At 34.2% G+C, this 18,765-nt stretch overlaps 1 protein-coding gene across 1 annotated transcript in view; it reads left to right on the forward strand.

Moving 5' to 3' along the window:
- RSRC1 (arginine and serine rich coiled-coil 1) overlaps nucleotides 1-18,765 on the forward strand; it is a 419,086-nt gene that overhangs the window by 394,337 nt on the left and 5,984 nt on the right. The window contains exon 8 of the mRNA XM_017890529.1: nucleotides 13,339-13,445. Within this exon, the coding sequence (XP_017746018.1) occupies nucleotides 13,339-13,445 (107 nt within the window). The remainder of the gene's footprint in view (nucleotides 1-13,338; nucleotides 13,446-18,765) is intronic.

Consider the following 18,765-nt stretch of genomic DNA (forward strand, 5'->3'; position numbering starts at 1 on the left):
AAAAGTTAAAAAAAAAAAATTTTTTTTTTTTTTTTTTTTTTTTTTTTTGGTAAAAGACTTCTGAATATACTCCTCACTTCTGAATATACTCCCAGTCCCATGGTGTTAGGGGTAGGTTGCAACTATGTAACTCCAAGGTGACTGGGCTGGCACCAACATCAGCACTGCTGACATCTTCCAGTAAGTTTTAGTTCATTAATCTTAATGCCATACATGTACCCTTTCTCTAGTTAGTGGGTGGCCAGACATAAAAACTTGCAAACAGAGGCAAAGACATTAATGGGATGATGCAAGAAGAGAGTTGGAGATTTTTTTTTTTTAATCTCCTTTGCACATAGGAGTGACCCTAATCAATGCTTTTTGGGGAATATAAGGAGAATACATCTTGTTGCCTTCTGTAGAATAGAGAACTAAGTAGATATGTTGCCTCTGGGTTCAGTATTTATTTCTGGAAACCCTCTTTTTTCGTTTTACTACCATCCTCTAATAAACCAATACATCCACTTTGTAAAATGTAAGACTCTGGAGGTATTATATGTGCTTACAAAACACACTTTTAGATAAATGATTTTCCAGTCTTTTAATATTCCTCATTTCCTTCTCATTGATTTTCAAGTTTCAACACAATTTTTTAAAAACAAGGATTTAAACATGAGACAGTAAACCTGGGTAAAGAACTAAGGGATTTTGAAATTCAAAGTTATTATTTCTGTTTTTAGTAGCTGTTCCACCCTTGCAAATAGGTATAATAATTAGCTACTATTAATATTCTCTTTTCCCTGATTCATTATAAAATGTATAACTTCAATACAATAATGCAGTACGTTTTTATCATGAGAAATCATAACAATATCTTCATATGTGAACCTGAGCTTCAATATGAATTTGTGAGATCTTATTTTTATATTAATGTCTGTATTTTGTAATGTATGTGGTATGCATATATATATGTTTATTTTAGACACATTTGACTACATTTATATATTCATAGAGATTTATGTAGAGGCATTAAAAAAACAGGCATAGTCAGTCATGGATGTTCTTTATATATAAAGGTTATTGGGGATGCAAAGATATAAAAGATAGAAGAACCTAGTAATTGACTTTAAGATCAGAGCACAAAGCATTAGTTTGGATTTTACAAGGCCAGCCAGCAACAAAAGAGCAGTAATTTATGAGCTCAGCGTAAAAGAATAGCATAATTGCATTAAAAATTAATGCTAATGAACACTAAAATGGGGAAGGTGGTTATGATGAAAGTTTGTATTCATCTTTCCTGGTTTGAATGATGGCTAGTGGCTTGATTAATGGCTTAATTTCTATCAATTAGTGGGGGAAAATCTCCTGCGAGACAAGAGTAAATTGAGCATTGAATTACATATCTTGCTTTTGTGTGCTAAGAAAAAAGAGCTGCGTATCTCTGATATTAGCCACAGTGACAAATGTGTGTGCCCTGCGATGTCTGCATTAGCTCTCCTGACAGGCGAGTTGTGTGTGGTTATGGGGTGTTCAGAGATGGCTGGCAGACAGCATTCACTGCAGGTTCCTTAGAAACGTACAACTCTTCCATCTACAGAATTTTAATTAGACTCGATAAGGATTCTAGAATTAAAATGGACAGCAAACAGCAACTGCAGAATCTGTATTCTGACCTTTTAATCTGGTGTACATCAAATTATATTCCTTTTTCCTACCCTATTAAAATGAGAAAACTTCCAGTAGTTTTAGTTTTGTTGAGATTATGAATTCTTACCACTCTATTAAAGTGGATTTGACTACCAATGTTGATTACATTTGCAATAAGCATAAGGCAATAGTCTGTATTTTGGGACTATTTAGTGGTTGTTGGTTTAACCAAATTCATGGAAACCATTCTTATTTTTTGTAACAATTGCTGAACAGTAAATAAAGAGCAACTTAAAGTGACAGTTTCCTGCTTAGGTTGTTTGCAAGCTTAAGGGAAAAAAATGCTAGGTTTTTAGAAACTTTATTTTTTTAATTCATTTATAAAGGTTTTCTAGATGTGATATATATCCCTTTAAAAATTTCAAATGTTTCACATTTGAAATTCTGAAAGCACACATCTGTAATCTAGTTCAAGATAATGCCAGAAGAGTAAGACATTATATAAAATATTATATATATTTATGTATATATGCATGTATATATGTATCTCTCCCCTACAAATAAAGCTACATTGTATTTTACTGAATGAGTAAGCATTAAAATACAGAATAAGGACAATACCAAGAATATTTATTATTTATTATAAATGGATGGAGTGGGGAAAAAAATAAATTGTTGCTTGGCGGGAGTGGGTAAAGAATTCATTTGACTGGAAAATAATGACCAGGTCACAATTCAGGGACTGAATCACAGTTCTACCACCAACTAGCCATGTGGCCGTCACCAAGTTACTTATTAGCTTCAGTTTCTCATCTTTACAATGAGGATAACAGTGTTATTCCTCATTGTCATAATATTTAAATGAGGTAATCCATGTGAAGTGCTCAGCACAGAGTGCCTTAAATTTCTATTGCTGTTACTATTACTTACTTCTGCTACCAGAACAGCCCATCTGGCCTTTTAAACAATTACTTAAATGAAAAATTCACTTCTATGACCTTCCCCACTGGAAAGGTATTACATATATCGATGATGTGAACAAAAATTACTGTGGACATACATACACCAGAACAAAACATGTTTGCTTTAAAACATGGTTTCTACCACATAACTGTCATTTTGGGTAGTTTGTGTTATAAGACATCCATTAGGAAGTGAGAAGATCTCCCATTTCTGCCATTGAAGCCTGGGTAACCATGTGTCAGCAAAATACCACTTTCCTACTCAGCCCACAGCATTCAGTGAATCACAGTGGACTCCAGTGTCTTCTTGGTGGGTGATAAACTTCAGCTGAACCTTTTGTGCCTTATCATAGATGTGCGCAGGCCTGTCCTCCACTGCTTTTACTCCTTCTCTCCTCCTCCTGTCATTTCCACATCCTGGCACACCACAGGTTTACCAGAAGATGTATGAGCTAAAGCCATTTTCTACTTGCCTGAACTCAAAAATGTTGCCAGCTTATTATAAACCATACTGTCAGAAATATACAGATTTATATAAGAACTGTTTAGCCAACCTCCACGTCTTTAATACTGTTATTAAATTAGCACTTTTGTTTATGCTCTGCTTCCTATATCTGCTACCATTTCTTAAGTGCTTTTAATGTTTCCCTATCCCTGTGCAGAGCACAGGTTATCATCTCCCAGATTTTTGTGTCTTGCTTTTTCATATCGTTTTTGCCTTCTGAAATACCACCATGTCAGAGAGTTCTTCCCTGGTTACCCCATCTGAAATAGTTTACTTTCCTCCTTTCTAGCCCTCTAGCCTGCTCTATTTTCCTTGATACTATATNTATATCCCTTTAAAATTTCAAATGTTTCACATTTGAAATTCTGAAAGCACACATCTGTAATCTAGTTCAAGATAATGCCAGAAGAGTAAGACATTATATAAAATATTATATATATTTATGTATATATGCATGTATATATGTATCTCTCCCCTACAAATAAAGCTACATTGTATTTTACTGAATGAGTAAGCATTAAAATACAGAATAAGGACAATACCAAGAATATTTATTATTTATTATAAATGGATGGAGTGGGGAAAAAAATAAATTGTTGCTTGGCGGGAGTGGGTAAAGAATTCATTTGACTGGAAAATAATGACCAGGTCACAATTCAGGGACTGAATCACAGTTCTACCACCAACTAGCCATGTGGCCGTCACCAAGTTACTTATTAGCTTCAGTTTCTCATCTTTACAATGAGGATAACAGTGTTATTCCTCATTGTCATAATATTTAAATGAGGTAATCCATGTGAAGTGCTCAGCACAGAGTGCCTTAAATTTCTATTGCTGTTACTATTACTTACTTCTGCTACCAGAACAGCCCATCTGGCCTTTTAAACAATTACTTAAATGAAAATTCACTTCTATGACCTTCCCCACTGGAAAGGTATTACATATATCGATGATGTGAACAAAATTACTGTGGACATACATACACCAGAACAAAACATGTTTGCTTTAAAACATGGTTTCTACCACATAACTGTCATTTTGGGTAGTTTGTGTTATAAGACATCCATTAGGAAGTGAGAAGATCTCCCATTTCTGCCATTGAAGCCTGGGTAACCATGTGTCAGCAAAATACCACTTTCCTACTCAGCCCACAGCATTCAGTGAATCACAGTGGACTCCAGTGTCTTCTTGGTGGGTGATAAACTTCAGCTGAACCTTTTGTGCCTTATCATAGATGTGCGCAGGCCTGTCCTCCACTGCTTTTACTCCTTCTCTCCTCCTCCTGTCATTTCCACATCCTGGCACACCACAGGTTTACCAGAAGATGTATGAGCTAAAGCCATTTTCTACTTGCCTGAACTCAAAATGTTGCCAGCTTATTATAAACCATACTGTCAGAAATATACAGATTTATATAAGAACTGTTTAGCCAACCTCCACGTCTTTAATACTGTTATTAAATTAGCACTTTTGTTTATGCTCTGCTTCCTATATCTGCTACCATTTCTTAAGTGCTTTTAATGTTTCCCTATCCCTGTGCAGAGCACAGGTTATCATCTCCCAGATTTTGTGTCTTGCTTTTCATATCGTTTTGCCTTCTGAAATACCACCATGTCAGAGAGTTCTTCCCTGGTTACCCCATCTGAAATAGTTTACTTTCCTCCTTTCTAGCCCTCTAGCCTGCTCTATTTTCCTTGATACTATATTGTTTACTTGTTTATTATTTGTCTCCCTCATTAAAACATAAGCTCATGAAGGAAGAAACTCTTATTCATTTCCAAGTCCTAGTATGGATTTGGAACAATGTACTAGTGGAACAATGCCTGGTACATTGAATGTGCTCACTTATTTGAAAAGAGAGGGATGGAGGGAGGGAGGGAAGAGGTGAGGGGGGAATCTCTTAACCATCCTATGATGTTTAGGCTATTATTATCTCCATGTCATAGATGAGAAAACGGAGACCGACACTCTTGAACCACTTGCCCAAAGCCACACAACTAGTACATAGCAGAAACAGGGTTTAACCCAGATAGCCTAAACCCAGAGCCCTTAAAACTCACCACTGAAAGACATTTAATTTTTTAAGTTACAAAAACTTCATATAATTTGACATTTTCTTCCATGAAGTTTTATTTTTTAATGGTAACTTTACTGCCTTTTGATTTTCAGTTATTCAACAAATGTTTATTGACTGCTTACTAAATAATAGAGCACACTCCACTAAGTTCTGGAGGTGACACAAAGAGGTATGTCCCCTCTAGCTGGGGAGAAGAAGCTTTCATTGAAGAAGAGATTTGCAAGGCAGCATATGCCAAAAGCCAAATGAATTATGCAAGAGGCCCTTTTACTCACAGGTGGCAAAGGGTGGCATCATCACAAGGTGGGCATTAGGCATGGCCTTAAATGACAGGGGGGATTAAGAGAAGGTGAGAGCATTCCAGGTGAGAAGAGCTGAATGAGACATTAAGTGTGGATTTTGTTTTTAATAAAGCCTAGCCTGATGCCCGGTTCACTTTCACTTATTAAAATATTTAACAGAAATCCTTCTTCATTGGTACAGTCACATTAACATTATTCCTATTACTTAATCTAATATAGTAAGCAGTTTAAGGTGAGTTTGTCTTGGATCCCATCCAAAGTGGAGTTGCTTTCAGAGACACTTCAGGAGCCTTGTCGGCATATGTAACATGGTCCTGTAGCATAAGCTTCCAGAAAACTAACAGAAAAGCCCTATTCCACTTAAGAAGTTTTCTCATCTTTTAAATTATTTGTGTATATCAGTTCTGGAAATTTGTTCTCGACAATATGAACAACCTCAAAATGTTGGAGTTGGATGGATTTATAATGCTTGCCTTGTATGTGTTTTAAAAGAAACATTTAAAATGTACTGTTTTGAAAGGGAAAACAATTGGATGTGCTCACTTATTTGAAACCTGTGTTCATGAGAAATTTAAAACTTTAGAATTCCAAGTAACCTTTATGAGATGTTTTGTTTGTTCAAAAATTTAATTGAATAGTCAACTTTACCATACAAATGTATTATTGTTTGCTTTTTTGTTGTTCTTGTAAAGCACTTAAAAATACTTTACATTTCAAAGTTTTTTATTATCTGTCTTGTAACATAGGAAGGAATTTTTTAAATGTTTTTATTCTTGACTAAAATTTGAGCTCATTTAATATGAAAATAAGATAATCTTTTGTATTATTTATGTATTTGTAACAATACTATTAGTATATATTTTTTTCCTGGAATAGTAACATAAGTAACTCAGTAACTGTGGGGTCAACTGACCCAAATTTTTTGTAACATAAGATGCATTTTAACTTTGGGAAAATTTATAAAATATTAATATTTCAAAGGAGTCAGTTGAAGTTGCTGGTTGTTACTTGTCATGATCACATCTGGGGCAATAGTGCCATCTGCAGTTCCTAGCCCGGCATTGCTATTAGAGGAGATAGATTTATGTTTGTAATCTACAAATGCAGTATGAAGACTAAAATTTTCTTTTCAAATGAAGATTGATATTGGACCTTGTCATGTTTATTTACTAATTTTAAAATTTGTATAACATTTGGTATTTTTAAAGAAAATTCTGTGTTATAAAATGTGAAATTGATTGTCAAATGTAACTTGAAGAAGCAGGAGAGCCTAATTTTATACTATAAACATCAAGAGTAACTAATAAAATTTTTTTTTTAATTTTTCATCACAAAAGGAAAATGATTTTCTATACTTTGAATTAAGTATTGATTGTTGTGGTCTGTAATGACTTGGCTTTCTGAGTCTATTATTTTTTATTTTACTATGAAGTATCTATCCCTTCCGTTAACATCTGGCAAACAACATATGGAAGTTATTTTATTTACCAGTAATATGTTTATTAAAAAATCATCAAGTAGTAATGGTATGTTTCCTTCATGTTTACCATGTAAATGTTTTAAAATACCCTATATTAATTCTCCCAGTAACTTTGTTACTTGTCTTTAATTTTACTTCATGGCTAATGAATACAAGATACTGTATGTGTTGGGCATTTATGCAGCACACACAAACCATAAGACATTTTAAATCACATTTTCCCAATCTTAAAATTGACACAAAATTGTTAAATGACAAATTGACATGAATAACTTAAGAAACTGAATTTAAAACAACGTAATATATATTATTGATGTGTGTTATTCTGCTTCCCAAAATGACAGGGTTATACTCAAGACATACATTTGTGGTCATTGACATTAGAATTTTGAGTAAGAAGCAATTTAAAACATTTTTATGTCTATTTTCATACAGGAGAGAGCTGAGTTACTGTAAAGCCGAAAATGTAAATCTCCTGTGAATCTTTCAAATTTTAATTTAACATGCGCTTACAACCAATAAAATGATTCCCAAACTGAAACAAAAAAAGCTATGTATTTTCATATTGTGAGTAAGGCAGACTGGTTTTCTCCTATCTGCTCTGTCACTTTGTTAGTTCTGAAGTGATCTTTAAAGAAGCACAAAGATAATGTTGTTTTTCTGTAATCTTTCTCCTTCTTTCCTTTATAATTTTTCCAATGTTATTTTGTTAAGCATACTGGCTTTGGCAAGCCTCTATGATAACACTTTTATCTGTATTAGGAGCTGGTTGTATGTTCAAATTTAAAGCTACAAACACTGCAAGCTTTAGACATCAAGTACTGTTTGTGAGGTCACCTCTGACATTTAATACTAATGATGTCCTTTGCAATTTCAAATAGAGAATATGTTTAGAAAAAAAATTCAAGAGGTCCAGCATTTCATTCACATGAGACATCATTCTGAAGTCAGAAATAATGTCTTTTTGTTGGGAATTAGTGACTGAAATAATTCCAGTGAAATTAACTAAGACCTATACAGACAAAAGTAGTTATCATATTGACATTAAAGTTGGACTGTACAGACTAGTACCCATTATGACTTTCCTTTGCCATATTAACATTATTATATATGTAATTAATAAAAAATTTATCTGCTTGTATGGGATGTGTTAATATTAATAAATTAGCTGGGCAAAGAATCTTCTCTCATTTCACATGCTCAGTTAGTACATTGCATAATTAAAATCTAGAGGAGCTTTCATTGTATAAAGCATGTGGGACTATTTACTCTTACATGGCACTATGATAGTGCTTGGTTTTATTATGTGGGAAGATATATTCTTCCAAAGATGGGAGTATTGGCTGTGGTGGCTGCTACTTCCAAGCATTTCATTCTCATGTGGTTATTTCTCACAAGAGAAAAGACTGGTTTCAGCTGTCAGGGACACATCTTCATAAGAGCCATCTTTCCCAGAAATAGACTGGAGTTGCACAAGACTATACCTTTATAAACTGTGATTGGTCAGAAGTTGAGACAAAGATTTTGTCAGATAATATTTTTGTTTAATTTATGAAACCAATTTTCCTTTAATACTCTTTATATTTCTCTCTATAACAACATTAAACCTTTCAAGGATAAAGCTGCTATAAAAATTGGTTTGCTGCAAAAAACTCCACCTTCGTGTCAAACCACTTATTACTATTGTTAAGTAAATGTGACTATTCTCCATGAACCCTAAATCCCAAAATTTTTAAGTCCCTTAGCTGAGTATACAATCATTCCTAATTCAACTATGTCTTCACATCAGCTTAAAATGAATTTAAACAGCAAGGGTGTAAGTCATTATGTTACATTTTTCTGCCCAGCTAGCATGTGAAAAAAACTGAAATATAAAAATATGAAAATACAAAATATGAAATTACACATGCACATGGCTGTTTATTAAAGCTGTAACTGTGAAAGCAAAAGACTAGAAACAACTAACCATCCATAGGGCATTAGTGGAAAAAACTATCATCAAACTATAAAATAGAATGCTATTCTATTATAAAATAGAATGCAGAACTCACTTAGCTGCTGTGGAGTAAAAGTGAAGAAATATTAATTGAAAAAGGTAATATACATAGTAGTACATAGTATGCTAATTTTATATAAGCAAGAAAAGAATATACTTATATTTTCAAAAATAAACAATGGAGGGATAAACACAAACTTAGTAAAAATGGTTATCTCTAGATTGCGGTGAGAACTAGGGACATTCTAGACTTATGTTTTAAATTTTGACCTTAGAATCATGTAAATATTTTTTGCAACTAAAAAATGAACATTAATCACAAGGCAAGACCTGAAAAATTTTTTCAATTAACTGAAACAAATAAACCTAATTGTATATCAAATTAATAGCATAATTATGCAGAGAATTATTTCATGACTTTAGAGCACAGTATTTTAGCATTCAGCAGTGGAATAAATCCTAAGGTCAAAGACCATAACAAAATTTTAAGCTGTGTTAGTACATCTTGTTATTAATAGTAATGTTTGTCCTGTTATTTTGAAATTAATACATATACATATTATTAAGAATCAAACAAATACTTTTGGTCATATCATTAGAGCCTAGTTTTTAGAGTAAGAAAAAGATATACAAATATAAAATAAAAGACTTTTGCCGGCGCGTGCTCAAGCCTGTAATCCCAGCACTTTGGGGGCGAGACGGGGCCGATCACGAGGTCCAGGAGATCGAGGATCATCTGGCTATACGTGAAACCCGTCTCTACTAAAAATACAAAAAACTAGCGGGCGAGGTGCGGCCCCTGTAGTCCCAGCTACTCCGGAGGCTGAGGCAGGAGAATGGCGTAAATCCGGGAGGCGAGCATGCGTGACGTGAGATCCCGGCCACTGCACTCCCAGCCTGGGCGATAGAGCGAGACTACCGTCCCTCAAAAAAAAAATAAAAAAAAAAAAGACTTTTAAGATCCTAAAATATTTAATTTGGTTGGTAGTATCAGCATAAACTCATATTAACTGTTTCCTTCTAAAAGCATGTACTTTGTATCTCACGTACTGAAGAGGTTCAGAAGCATTGACAATTCAGTAACAATGAATACCCCTAGTACCCAGATTGTTGTCTATAAATGTTATTCTCCATTATGAAGATCCTGAGTTCTTTGGAGAAATGGCTGATTTCAGGTCTGGGACAGAAACTGTTCAAGATGATCCTACAACTCTTATTAAGCCATAACTACTGGGGGTTATATTGAAAGGCTATAGGAATCAACTTCAAGAGGATCCCACTACCCAAAAATGAAACAATTGAAGCATCAAAATAAGAAAATGACTACCATGGACTGAAGTACATTAAATAAACAAATATTCATGAATTCATAACGACCATCTTTGGTCACCTTTGGACCTAAATTGATAAAGGGAAAGAATCAAACATTTATTGTGACTTTCCTATATAGGCTGTATTTCACAGTCACTGAATCGTCAATGAGGAGATGTTCTTCATTATAGAAGAATCAGAGCTAATAAATGCAGGAAGAATGATAGAGTATCACCATTTTACAACCTCTAATGAAATAATGGCTCAAAGCAACAAACAGTGTTGCTAATTTGCTAAGTGAAAGATTGATGGGGAACTTTCTAAGGGGTCGGACTGACTCACCTCGTCCCCACTGATCAATCTTAACCACTAAAAGTAGGAAACGTGCATCCTGATATGATGTAATAGGAATGACACAGCATCACCTATGATGTATTCTTCACCCAAAGAAATTGAACCTTAATGTAATTAAGCCTTTAGGTTTCACTAGTGGTTTACACAAAACATGGGAAATAGAGGAACATGTTAAATAATATCATGAGAATAAAATCAACCAGATCCAAAATCTAGAAATTTTACAAGATACATGATTCAGATTCTTCAGTGAATAAATGACAATGAAAGGGAAAGGCAGTGGACTGTAAGTGATAAAAGGAGACTTAAGGTACTTATCAACCCAGTGCAATGTATAGACCTTGTTTGGATCCTATTTCAAACAAACCAACTATAAAGAGACTTTTTTACAATCAGTGAAAATTAAATATGGAATATTTATAGATGTATTCAAATTAAGGAATTATAGATAATATTTTAGTTGTGCAAATTGTCAAGTTATTGTTCTTTTATTTAAGTTCTTATCTGTTGGAGATGCCTACTAAAATATTTAGGGATAAAATGGTATGATGCCTCAGATTTACTTTTAAATATATCAGATCCACCCAAAAAAATTGAGGTGGGTATAGATTGATTAAATAAGAATAACAGAAAGTTAATGGTTATAGAAGCTGAGCATTGCGTACAGGTGGATTCACTGTGCCCTTATCACTTTTATGTGTATTTCCATGATAAAATGTTAAAGTTTAAGAAAAGCCCCCCCCACCAGATTAGCTGAGATCATTATAGCAGTGCCTTCTTAGCAGTGTTTTAGGTTTTGAGTATGAGTCTTAATTCATAGGAATGTTGTATTTGTGGATCTCAAAACAAAAGAGTTTCTTGTTGTAGCTTAATTTATAATGTCTTTTATCCAATTAAATTTCATAAGTAGTAAAATTTCTTCATAGAAAGAACATTGCTTAGGTATAGTGTTATTAACATGCTTACACCAAAATATACTGACATTATACCCTCTTTTCAGACCAACCCACCCTGGTAGAACAAGTAAAAGAGTGAAAGAAATTGAAGCTATTGAAAGTGATTCTTTTGTTCAGCAGACATTCAGATCAAGTAAAGAAGTCAAAAGGTAAGTTTTATCCACCCATTATGAGTAAACCTTTGGATTCTATCTGAAGAGATGCTTTATTAATGGATTTTACTTACATGTGTTTCTTCTGATAGATGAAGTAAAGCAAGAGAGTGTCAGCCATGTTGCTGAGAGAGAGAAAACAAATTAGGGAGACTCACTTAATCACTTTAATACAAGTTTAATTTGTATTAAAATACTATAAAATGTGTCAGATGTCATTTTATTTTAAATTCACCGAGAAGACAAAATAATATGTCAACAAAATAGTTCTATAACAGTAATGCACATTTCTTAACATACACGGTTTTCTTTTCAAATGTGTACATCTACTTTTTGAATTGACATTGCTAGAGAAAAGTTAGAAAAGGGCTTTAATAATAAAAACTAATACCCATATTGTCACATGTATCTTCATTCTTTGCCCAGATGGTTATCACTTATTTGACTGTGGTAAAGGAGCTTTGACTGACGTTTTACTTCCATTGAATATTTTATTCTTTCATTCGTTGGTAGGACTGCTTTTAGGAATTAGGTTTCTATTGTAGGAAAAGGTATCCTAGGAAATACATATATTCTTTTTTTTTTTTTNGACTGACTCACCTCGTCCCCACTGATCAATCTTAACCACTAAAAGTAGGAAACGTGCATCCTGATATGATGTAATAGGAATGACACAGCATCACCTATGATGTATTCTTCACCCAAAGAAATTGAACCTTAATGTAATTAAGCCTTTAGGTTTCACTAGTGGTTTACACAAAACATGGGAAATAGAGGAACATGTTAAATAATATCATGAGAATAAAATCAACCAGATCCAAAATCTAGAAATTTTACAAGATACATGATTCAGATTCTTCAGTGAATAAATGACAATGAAAGGGAAAGGCAGTGGACTGTAAGTGATAAAAGGAGACTTAAGGTACTTATCAACCCAGTGCAATGTATAGACCTTGTTTGGATCCTATTTCAAACAAACCAACTATAAAGAGACTTTTTTACAATCAGTGAAAATTAAATATGGAATATTTATAGATGTATTCAAATTAAGGAATTATAGATAATATTTTTAGTTGTGCAAATTGTCAAGTTATTGTTCTTTTTATTTAAGTTCTTATCTGTTGGAGATGCCTACTAAAATATTTAGGGATAAAATGGTATGATGCCTCAGATTTACTTTTAAATATATCAGATCCACCCAAAAAAATTGAGGTGGGTATAGATTGATTAAATAAGAATAACAGAAAGTTAATGGTTATAGAAGCTGAGCATTGCGTACAGGTGGATTCACTGTGCCCTTATCACTTTTATGTGTATTTCCATGATAAAATGTTAAAGTTTAAGAAAAAGCCCCCCCCACCAGATTAGCTGAGATCATTATAGCAGTGCCTTCTTAGCAGTGTTTTAGGTTTTGAGTATGAGTCTTAATTCATAGGAATGTTGTATTTGTGGATCTCAAAACAAAAGAGTTTCTTGTTGTAGCTTAATTTATAATGTCTTTTTATCCAATTAAATTTCATAAGTAGTAAAATTTCTTCATAGAAAGAACATTGCTTAGGTATAGTGTTATTAACATGCTTACACCAAAATATACTGACATTATACCCTCTTTTTCAGACCAACCCACCCTGGTAGAACAAGTAAAAAGAGTGAAAGAAATTGAAGCTATTGAAAGTGATTCTTTTGTTCAGCAGACATTCAGATCAAGTAAAGAAGTCAAAAAGGTAAGTTTTTATCCACCCATTATGAGTAAACCTTTGGATTCTATCTGAAGAGATGCTTTATTAATGGATTTTACTTACATGTGTTTCTTCTGATAGATGAAGTAAAGCAAGAGAGTGTCAGCCATGTTGCTGAGAGAGAGAAAACAAATTAGGGAGACTCACTTAATCACTTTAATACAAGTTTAATTTGTATTAAAAATACTATAAAATGTGTCAGATGTCATTTTTATTTTTAAATTCACCGAGAAGACAAAATAATATGTCAACAAAATAGTTCTATAACAGTAATGCACATTTCTTAACATACACGGTTTTCTTTTCAAATGTGTACATCTACTTTTTGAATTGACATTGCTAGAGAAAAGTTAGAAAAGGGCTTTAATAATAAAACTAATACCCATATTGTCACATGTATCTTCATTCTTTGCCCAGATGGTTATCACTTATTTGACTGTGGTAAAGGAGCTTTGACTGACGTTTTACTTCCATTGAATATTTTATTCTTTCATTCGTTGGTAGGACTGCTTTTAGGAATTAGGTTTCTATTGTAGGAAAAGGTATCCTAGGAAATACATATATTCTTTTTTTTTTTTTTGAGACGGGGTCTCGCTCTGTCGCCCAGGCTGGAGTGCAGTGGCACGATCTCGGCTCACTGCAAGCTCCGCCTCCCAGGTTCATGCCATTCTCCTGCTTCAGCCTCCCGAGTAGCTGGGACTACAGGTGCCCGCCACTGCGCCCGGCTAATTTTTTGTATATTTACTAGAGACGGGGTTTCACTGTGTTAGCCAGGATAGTCTCGATCTCCTGACCTCGTGATCCGCCCGTCTCGGCCTCCCAAAGTGCTGGGATTACAGGCGTGAGCCACCATGCCCGGCCGGAAATATATATATTCTTTAATAACATTCATCTAATGAAAATATGGTTATAATTAACACTCTAAAATATTATCCATCCATAAATTGTGTTAATGGCTGTATAATATCCTGTTGATGTCTCCTGACGGTTATTTTTCCTCTGATATCAAGTAAGTAGTTTTAACTTCAGAGATTTTAAGTTCACATTTATTATCTTTTTAAAATAAAATTTTAAGATGGAATTACTTGTTAAAGGTTAACATTGTTTTAATACATGTTTCCAAGTCACCCTCTGAAAATATTCTACCAATTCAAATTCTACCCAAAAGTTCAAAGAGATAACTGCCTCCCACAGATACCTTGGTTAGCACCCAATCCTATCAGGTTTGTCATGTTTACTGACCTAATAGGTAAAAATTGGCCTGTTTCCATTAGCACTTCTTTTGTTATTAGTGAGATTAAAGTCTTTTCAATTACCACATACTTTTTCAAATAATTTATTCAGGAGAGATGTATTGAGCGTATACTACATGTCAGGCGTAGGACCAGATAGCCCTGGATAATCTGTGGTCCTTGTGTTGCCATTTTGTTGATTTCCTTTGAACTTTTGGTAGTTTGCCAGCACAACTCCTAAAAAAAATTGGGGCCGTGAACTGAACATTCATAAATGTAGTTGCCTGTTTTATTTAATCTTATTCTTACATATTATAAGGCCATTCATATATCCTAATGGAATTACTATAATTTATTTTAAAACTTGCTTTCCTTATATTTGTTTGTGAAGTTTACCCTGACACCCAGTTTTTATTGGACTCTTTTATGATAAACTAGCATTTTAATTATGTAGAAATGCTTATTCTTCCACAGTCAATACACTAGGTTTTCTACTAAACAACTTTTTCTCACTTGGTACTAATTGTTAATTTCTCCCTTTACTTATTTTCAATTCAATGCCTCCAACAAAGCATGCATTGAAAGGTAGGAAGTAGTGCTAACAGGAGAATATGCTAGAAAGCTTCATAAGGTGGCATTTATCTTGGTGAATATACAATAGTCTGAAGTCTTACTGGACTTTTATTAGTCACTACACTTCAGAATGATCAGAAGATCAGTGACAGTCTAACAATGAATAAATTCACACTTGACTGAAATATAGAACAAAGGGACAGTTTATTACTTTAGAAAGTGATATCCCTGCCTAGATTCTAAAATATCTGTATCTGCAATATAAGGTGAGGATTCAGGATGCCCAAGAAGCTGAATTATTTATGAGGAGATTTCTTAGCAAAAGGAGGTAAATTATCTTGTGGACCCTTTTATCCAGATCATGGAAAGATATGATGGACTATCCCTGATGCATAGCAAGGATTAACTCACTTGAGGACTGAATTACCCATGACCCTAGTTTCAACGTATTTTTCTCCTGGACAGTTTTGTACACTTTGATATAAAGTTTGTATCCCTTAAAAAAAGGCTTTTGTATGCTGGCCACCCCTTCAGTTGGTACAGTCTTTGTTTAGCTGTGTTAATTCCACTAATTAAGCTAGGGAGCTTTTACCAGAAAAGTGGCTATTACCAGTGACATGCTAGACACTGTGTCTCCTGCAACACATATTGATTTAACTAGTTCAACTCTGAAATCGTATTTCTTTTGTCTGAGTAAAGAGGGAATCTGATAGTCCCTGATATATCATTGAGGAACGAAGATGCATCTTGTTTTCAAACTTAGTATGAGTTATTCAACCCTAATATTGTTGTATCTGGCAGATATCCACCTATGTTCAAAAGAAGGATAAATAACCCTATGCAGCATGGTCTTTTGGCCTACTTTGAAGTAGATTTTAGAACTAATTTTTACAAACTAAACCACCAGGTGGCAGTGCTACTCAAAGCCAGATATTTGATAGTAGCCATTTTGAGGTTTTGTTTGATAGTCAAGGGAAAATTTTATCTTGCAGTTTTTCTCACTTAAATAAAGTAGCAATTAGTGGTTCTCTCTACAAATTTTTAATTGCCCATTATTAAACAATAACTTCCATCTCTGATCTAACCTCTGAGAGCTTCACCTTCTATTATATGTAAGTACTTCTCAAAGAAATCATTAATGTACTGTGTAGATAAAAACAAGATGAGATTGCTTGGTTTATATGGTATAATCTTATCTCTGCTACCTGAAGAGGTGGTATCCACATCTTTGATAACTAGAATAATAGCACTCCACATCTGTTTAAGGCAATTTAACATGGATAGTGTCTCCCGGCTAAGCCCTATCACGCCATGGCTAAGATATGCAGAATGACACACTCTTACAGCCTCCGTAAGGCAGTGTAGACTACCAAAAATCAATGTCTTGAACCTCTTGGATTAGCATATTACCCACTTGCCCTTGTGCAGAATATTGGGCTTTTTAAATGTCCTTAGTTGTAAAAAGGGTCAGTATGACATCACTTAGGGCCACAAACCATCTAGGCACAGTGTGTTGGAGACATACAAATGTTTGAGACTTGGTGAAAAAAATTACTGACTCCAAAATATAACAATAAAGCTGCCAAAACAAATTGAATAAATATTCAAATATCTATAAAAGTTAATATTATCATTAACATTGGCATCATTAGTTGTTAGATTTAGTAGTCATAAGCATCTTAACATTTGAAAACAATTTGTAGAATAGATTTCTCTTACTTTGTAAGAATTCCTAAACATACATGACTGTCCAGATATCTGTCCCTCAGATATCTAGCCCTTTTGTCCACAAGGGAATGTATCTCTCCTATGAATGCTGATCAGCTTCCATTAGAATAAAAACGAAAAAATAGAGTATTTTAATTGAATAAAATACATGCCTTAAAAAAAAAGTGGATCTCGATATCATCATCCCCAAAATAGCTCAGAACTTGTCTCCTCTCAAAAATCCACAGCCACCATTTAATTCCAAATCATCATCTCATTCTTTAACTATTACAGTAGCCCTCTGGTTGTTCTTCCTGATTTTCCTTTTGCATTTCTCTAGTCCAGGACCCATTCAGCAGCCAAAACAATATTTTTCAAGAATAATTAGACTTTACTGACCATCTGACCATTACAGAATAACTGGTACCAAATTTGCCCTCCCACCATAAACAGCTATAGAATTTGACAAGATGTGTGAGGCATTGTTTTTAGGAATGTAACAATAGGCAGCTCAGGAGGGTGATCCTTTGGAGAAGGGAAATAAAAGGTGAGCCCCACAGTTGCCCGACTTTCTGTCTGAGGTCACTTGCCTGCTCTGGTGCTGGGAAGTGATACCCATGCAGAGTGGCGATGTGGCTGTGTTAAGGAAGAAATACCCCAAGTTCTGGCCTGCAGTGTCTCACTGTCTCTTTTGCCCACTACACACCAGCCCGTGTGGCCTTTTTTCTGATCTTCAAAGACACCAAGCTCTTCTCTCTCAGAATCTTTGTCTTTTCCCTCTGACCAGAGACCTGTTCTTCCTCTTCACTTGCCTGGCTCCTTCTAAGTCTTCAGGGCTTAAATTTCACCTCCTAGAGAAGCCATCCCTAGCCACCCAATCTAAAGTAGATGTTTTTCCCTTCCTGATTCTCATCATTCTTTGTCAGCACCTTGTATATTCCTTATAGCACATACTACAATTTGTGATTATGCACTATTTTGGAATTTATTTGTTTATAATCTGTCAACTCCATTAGCAACATATAAATGCCACTTGGGACAGGGACCATATCTATTTGACTCTGCCTGTGTACCCAGTGCTTAGCAATTAGTAGTGCTCAGTAAATACTGGTTATATAAATGTATCTCCAACTCTAAAACAAATTAACCTATGAACAATTTAATTTAGGCATATTTTATCCTGTGTATATTTTTCTTAATGACATCTGTTTTTGGCTTTGTTCAGAGAAGTGAAGTGTTCAGAAGTAGATAAGTTGAAATAAATGGAAATTGAAAAACAATAGGTGTGGAACAAATGGGTATAAAAAAGGCTACATAACAGAATTAATCTCCTATTCTTCTTGTTTTATTTAATTTTACTTTTAATTTCAGTTTCTCATCTAATCCACTTCATATTATCCCTGTAACTTTGCTGCTACTCAGTCACTCCCTGGCCTTCTTTCTCAGGGAAGAAGACATTGAAATGTAACTAAGTGAGCAGTAATCTGCTGGCTCTTTCAAGGCAGAAGCAATGATTTCTTAGTTGTGTCCCCAGCGCTTGGTACAGTGCCTGGCACCTGGTAAACATTCAGTAAAGGTGGAATGAACTGGGAGTCTATTGTTTGCATGATGGTATAAGAAATCCTAGAGTTTTATTTTTTTCCAAAGATACATCGTACCTTTTTTTCAAACTTTTATATATATGAATTTTAATATTTTAAGGAGCTCCAAGACAACCTTTGAGTTCATCAGCTGATGAAAAGATAAATAAAATGTGGTAGATCCATACAATGGGACATTTTTTTTTTTTTTTT

This window comes from Rhinopithecus bieti, unplaced genomic scaffold (genome assembly GCF_001698545.2).
Source record: "Rhinopithecus bieti isolate Rb0 unplaced genomic scaffold, ASM169854v2 scaffold_17971, whole genome shotgun sequence".
Lineage (NCBI taxonomy): Eukaryota > Metazoa > Chordata > Mammalia > Primates > Cercopithecidae > Rhinopithecus > Rhinopithecus bieti.